Genomic DNA, 6,072 nt, shown 5'->3' on the forward strand with positions numbered 1-6,072 from the left:
TTATCCTTTATCAAGGCAAAATTTACTTTTCCAATGAGTGTCGGAAATAGAATATTAGTAATTAGCTTGCTGTATGCCCCCGCATTCTTTGCACTTGTACTCCTTCCAATATTAGAAACTTACAATTTGTCATGCTTCTCTTGCCTGTGAGTTGGACTTAACATTTTTATACTCGTCTGGTTAACTGTCTGCATTTGGGTATGTCTGTGGCCAATGATTATAGGAAACAATTCAAGCCAGATGCCACTTTGTTCAAGCAGAAGTTGATGGACAGGTTTTCTTCCTGGAAGATGATTCTTATGTCAAGGTAAGCTTCATCTGGTATTCTTCAAATGCATCCTTGTTCTGAAATAATTTTTGAATAAGTTTTCTTCTTCCTGCTGTCAAGGGATTTTGTTGAGGCCCATGTTTGTGTTATCCCCCCTTGTTGCTTTGTCTTTTATTATGTTGAACTTACAGCAACATCAATTGAAATTCCGTTTCCAGTTACAGAATCAATTTTCAAGGGCCCCCTTGAACATTGCACCTCACCTCAACAAATTTTCATAGTTGACATTTCTTCTACTGGAATTGTATTAGTGAGAGATATCCAGCATTTTAATTACTTTTGCTTTCAGAAAATATAGATGATTAAAGCAATGTGAAAATTGATTTGATTAGGTTAGCAGATTTTATGCATTAGAGTTATCATGATATGCAAGTATGCTGAACTTGTAATTGGTCTAAAATCCGATAGCTAATTTTAACAAACTAAGAAACTGTGTCATTGGTTCAAAAGTTTGCTTACTTATGTTGGATACATGGATTTTATACCATTATATCTGTAGATATTTTATTGCCAATTGATTACCACTAGTATTCTAAAAGAGAAAATGATTGACTCTCTTATTACCTGTGAAGATCAATTAGTTTCCAAAGCAATGTATAGACAGAAAATGGATAAGATTTAGCAATTGTAACGAGGGTCTGTGAAATTTGTTTCTGGATGCATTTCATTACTGTATTGTAAGTTTAGTTTAGCTAAATTTGCAGTTCCATTCTCATTCTTATCAATTTATGTTGAGTTAAGAATGATCTCTAAGTTCTAATTCCATGTGCTATCAATACTTATATCCTCACAAAATTTAACTTTGCAATATTAGGGCATTTTGTCCTGTGTTTACTTTTTCTTTCTTTTTTTTTCTTTTTGCAAGTCTCTTGTAGTAATTGTGTTTTATTTAACTAACTTTCTTTTTTTTTTTTTTTTTTGCAAGTCTCTTGTAGTAATTGTGTTTTATTTAACTAACCATTGTACTATGTACTTAGGCTGAGGAAGGGAAGGAAAATTACATTTGTAAGATTATAGAGCTTTTCCAAGCTGTTGACGGCTCACAAAATTTCACAGCTCAATGGTATTACAGGGCCAGTGATACGGTGAGAAATTGTGAGAAAAGGCATTCAAGTTTTGCAGTAATATTAGTTATCTGACAGATTCTGTTCTTTTGTTAGGTTATAAAAAATTGTGGTAATCTCATAGACCACAAGCGTGTATTCTTTTCTGAGATTAAGGATGACAATCCACTTGATTGTCTTGTAAAGAAACTTAAAATTGTACCTTTACCTTTAAAGGTATGACCATTACCATTATTCTGTTCCTTGCGCATGTCAGCACTAAGCTGGGGATCTAAATTTATGTCTTATTTTCAGGCTGAATCTGATGCGACAGAAAAGCTCAGATCAAAATGTGACTATTACTATGATAAAATGTACTTGCTTCCATATTCTTCTTTTGTAAGCTTACAACGAGGTATCTGTTACTTTTTCACTTTTTTATTTCTTAAAATTTGTTAACGCCCAGGCCTTCCATTGCTCTAGCTGTAGTTCATTTTTTTAATGATTTTGTTGAGGAAAATTTTGGAGTAGCAGCTGATAATTATTTTCACTGTTTTCTTGATGTGCAGATAGCACTACTAATAGCAATGAATCTGGTTCCACTATCTCTAGTGATGCTGATGCTGTAACAGTTGGTTTTTCTGAACTGGAGGAGGCCACTGGTGAGAGAATGCTGCTTGACCTGTACTCTGGATGTGGTGCGATGTCTACTGGGCTTTGCCTTGGTGCTAACAGCTGTGGTGTTAAACTTGTTACTGTAAGTTTTTATCTTTGCTCATATGTGACAACAGGCTTAACCAACTGAAAGTAAAAGCAGCTTTGACAAAAAGAAGTTATTTGTATAAATGAAATTAAGTGTCTTTGACTGATCCTTTTGTCAATAACCTCAAACCAAGTAGCTGAAATTTGAAAACCCTTTATAAAAAGGGGCAAAGGAAAGATTCTTTTTTTTTTTTGTCAATACATAGTCAGAACTTTGCTTGACAATAATAACTGGGGTATGGATTACATCAAATGGACAAGCCACCCCTTTAGTTATGATGTCTTATTTGATTACCTAGTGTTTTTGTTGGACTTTGTTTTGGAGGTCAAGAAAATGAAAGATATTTCTGATTATTCTATTTTCTATGTGCAGCAAACTATCCCAATTCCAAAAATAATTTTATTTTTTAGTGTTTTTTTTATTAATTTATTTTATCTCCTTTTCCTTGGATAAACTGAAAACTACAATCTGGTGAATTACATGCTCTTGTTGAACTGCTGCTCTCACCAAAATAACGTTCTTCTAATTATCATTAATTTTTGTGTTATTCTTTTGATATACATCTAATGGCTTGAGCCTTTTCTTTTAACACAGAAATGGGCTGTGGATATAAACCAGTATGCTTGTGAAAGCCTCAAACTAAATCATCCAGAGACACAGGTTCCTATTAGTGCTGTAATTTTTATCCTCAGAATAACTTTTGTGTCTTTCTTTTACTTATGAATTGCTCGCTTAAATTTTTGGTAAAATAGGTGAGAAATGAATCTGCAGAGAATTTCCTGCATCTTCTAAAGGAATGGGAGAAGCTTTGTGCTTCCCTTTTATCATCTGAAAACAATGGTTCGTCTGATGAACATGGAAAAATGAATGAGAGGAAAGACAATGAAGGTGACTGCAATGTTGACGACGACGATGATGCTGGTGAGGAAGACTCTGAAGTCTTTGAAGTTGAAGAGATACTGGCAATTTGTTATGGTGATCCTAATAAAAATGGAAATGCTAAACTGCATTTCAAGGTAGTTGAGTTATTATATTTCATGGCCCTGTCGATTTAAGCTTTTCATATGCTTTAAACGCAAGACAATATACTGTTTGCTTGGTATCAATGTTTTAAAGGCAATTATGGGGTCCATTTATGGCAGCCCCTTGAGCTTGGTTGCTCAAAAAATGCCTTTTGGCAATGTTTGTGGGGGTGGGCATGCACCTAGGAGTTTGGGGCATATCCTAGGGCATTTGGGGTGCTACCTTTAGCTTTTCTCTCATAGTTATTTCCAAGTTCCCCTTCCAATTTTAGAAGGATTTTTCCTCTTCTTGGTAGGTCTTCATGTAGTCTTTTATAAACATATATATATATATATATGTATATATGTATATACATGTATTTATATGTATATATGTATTTATGTGTATATATGTATATCTTTATACATATAGATATTGTGTGAGTGTTTGTGTTTTGTCATTTGTTTTTAATTTTTCAGGTTTTTGTATATGCAAATTCACAAATGACCCAAATCTTGGTACTTACATCCTGCCTAAAGACATGTCTGATGCTTTAGATCTTCTAAAAACATTGATATGAATTGATAAAACACGTGTAGTGATTCATTCATGTCTTACAAGGTGCTGCTTGGGGCTGGATCTGTGACCAGGTCTCTGGTCTCATGTTTTAGGCTTTATTAATGGCATACTTGTTTTTATCTTAGTCCGTGTTTTCCAAGTCAGTTTATTTGTTTGATTTTTATCTATTATATCTTCGTTTCAATCTTTTATTTTTTAAGATTCGCTGGAAAGGTTATGGGCCTGAGGAAGATACTTGGGAGCCTTTGGAGGGTTTGAGGTATAGTAAACCTGACACTTTATCATGGTTCTCTTATTACTTGAGAGATTAATTTTGTTTCTAATTTGTCTTTGACAATGCTTTCTTACTAGTACTTGCCAAGAGAAGTTGAAGGATTTTGTGTCAAGAGGCTACAAGTTGAAGATTTTGCCGTTACCTGTGAGCCTCCTTTTTGCTGCTTTTAAACAATGCATTAATTTGTTGTTATTTTGGTGACTTTGAGTATGTTGTATGTAGGGGACTGTTGATGTCTTATGTGGGGGGCCGCCATGCCAAGGCATAAGTGGATTCAATAGGTTCAGGAATAAAGATGCACCTCTTGAAGATCCAAAAAATAAACAATTGGTTGTTTTCATGGATATTGTGGCCTATTTGAAGCCAAAGTTTGTGCTGATGGAGAATGTTGTTGACATTGTGAAGTTTGCTGGTGGTTTTCTTGGTCGATATGCACTAGGCCGTCTTGTTGCAAATGGTTATCAGGCAAGGATGGGGATGATGGCAGCTGGGGCTTATGGATTGCCCCAATTTCGCATGCGAATGTTCATGTGGGGCGCGTTGCCCACTGAGGTGATGCTACTTTATTTTTGTTTTTGTATTGAGTTCATGTAATCAAAATGTATAATCTTCAATTCACTTATCTACTTTCTCAATTGCATTTTCTTTTTTCTTTTTCTTTTTGCCCTGTAGAGGTTACCCCAATATCCACTGCCTACACATAATGTTGTAGTCAGAGGCGTTATTCCCACTGAGTTTGAGGTAGGACCTGCTAATCTACGGAATCTTGTGTAGCATATATATATATATATATATATTTTTGTTTACCTTATAGATGTATAAGTTTATTGTTAACATGCAGTCAAACACGGTTGCATTTGATGAAGGCCGTGAAGTCAATCTAAAAAAGGAACTTTTTCTTGGTGATGCATTATCTGACCTTCCTCATGTATGTAGAATTTGGTATTTCTTATCATATTACCTTGTCTTTTTGGGCATCATTTTTGTGAATCATGATAAAACATTTCTGACTTAGGTTGAGAACAACGAGGAACGAGATGAGATGCCTTATGATTCTGAGCCCCAAACAGAATTCCAACGCTTCATAAGACTGCGAAGGGATGGTGAGCTTGTGGTCTTCTTTCGAAATGCTATACTAGTTTATTTTAATTCTTGTTTGGTCCTTTAGGTAGTGTTGATCAATTTTCTTATCCTCCATTCAATTAGGATAGTTGATGCTCTTCTCCAAGTTCCAATGGAACTAATAAGACTCCAAGTTTGAATTAGAGTTGGAACTTCATATGCATTTATTTCCTTCCAAGTCAGAAATGGAACTAATAAAAATCTTTTCATTTTTCATGCCAAAATTTATGTGTTATTATGGGTATAGTTGTAAAAGGCGCATGCCATGGCGCCTGGCACAAAAAGTGAGAAAAGGAACTGGGAAAAAAGAACTTACTGTTCCACATCTTATTTATCCCTTTTCTTGTTTCTTTTTTCTATAATTTTGATAAATTGGATTACTTTTTGATGATATAATGTATTGTTACTGTTTAGAATCATAACTCAATTTTATTACTATAATATAAAGTATTTTGCTAAACAATTAAGTGTTTCTATTATTGTTATATTTTTTAGATAAATTATCTTGCTAGCTATAATTTGCTTTCTTTCTCAAAACTTTGGCTAACATATTTTTAGAAAACTAATTTTAAACATGCTAATTTTGGTAAAGATACTAATAGTATAAATATATAAATTGTACCATGCTTCAAAAAGACATGTCCTGTACTGGGTGCCCGTGTGCCATGGCTGCTGGGCACCTTTGTGTCATGACATGGCATGCGCCTGTGTTATGGAGTTATGTGACAACATATGAAGGTGTTGGAGTTTATGAACGTAGTGTTTAGATTTTCTACACATTGTATTATAATATAACTTACCAAACTGGGATTTGTAAATTCTTGTTCTTGGATGACATTTGTTGTTTCCGTTCAAGTAGCCATCATGCTTCTCTGAAAAACTCAAATATCTGATTAGTGGCAAACTGTTAGAAGCTTTGTTTTTCAGCATCTAGCGTTTGTACCTACATTCTGAACACTTG

General features: G+C 34.3%; 1 protein-coding gene across 1 annotated transcript in view; it reads left to right on the forward strand.

The window, feature by feature from the left end:
- Nucleotides 1–6,072, forward strand: part of LOC105170162 (DNA (cytosine-5)-methyltransferase CMT3) — a 10,043-nt gene that overhangs the window by 2,076 nt on the left and 1,895 nt on the right. Inside the window, exons 2-14 of the mRNA XM_011090803.2 lie at nucleotides 224–307; nucleotides 1,306–1,413; nucleotides 1,489–1,608; nucleotides 1,687–1,786; nucleotides 1,941–2,128; nucleotides 2,729–2,794; nucleotides 2,887–3,150; nucleotides 3,916–3,974; nucleotides 4,067–4,133; nucleotides 4,212–4,541; nucleotides 4,662–4,730; nucleotides 4,831–4,917; nucleotides 5,005–5,092. Coding sequence (XP_011089105.1) covers nucleotides 224–307; nucleotides 1,306–1,413; nucleotides 1,489–1,608; nucleotides 1,687–1,786; nucleotides 1,941–2,128; nucleotides 2,729–2,794; nucleotides 2,887–3,150; nucleotides 3,916–3,974; nucleotides 4,067–4,133; nucleotides 4,212–4,541; nucleotides 4,662–4,730; nucleotides 4,831–4,917; nucleotides 5,005–5,092 — 1,630 coding nt within the window. The remainder of the gene's footprint in view (nucleotides 1–223; nucleotides 308–1,305; nucleotides 1,414–1,488; nucleotides 1,609–1,686; nucleotides 1,787–1,940; nucleotides 2,129–2,728; nucleotides 2,795–2,886; nucleotides 3,151–3,915; nucleotides 3,975–4,066; nucleotides 4,134–4,211; nucleotides 4,542–4,661; nucleotides 4,731–4,830; nucleotides 4,918–5,004; nucleotides 5,093–6,072) is intronic.

This window comes from Sesamum indicum, linkage group LG9 (assembly GCF_000512975.1).
Source record: "Sesamum indicum cultivar Zhongzhi No. 13 linkage group LG9, S_indicum_v1.0, whole genome shotgun sequence".
NCBI classification, from domain to species: Eukaryota; Viridiplantae; Streptophyta; class Magnoliopsida; order Lamiales; family Pedaliaceae; genus Sesamum; species Sesamum indicum.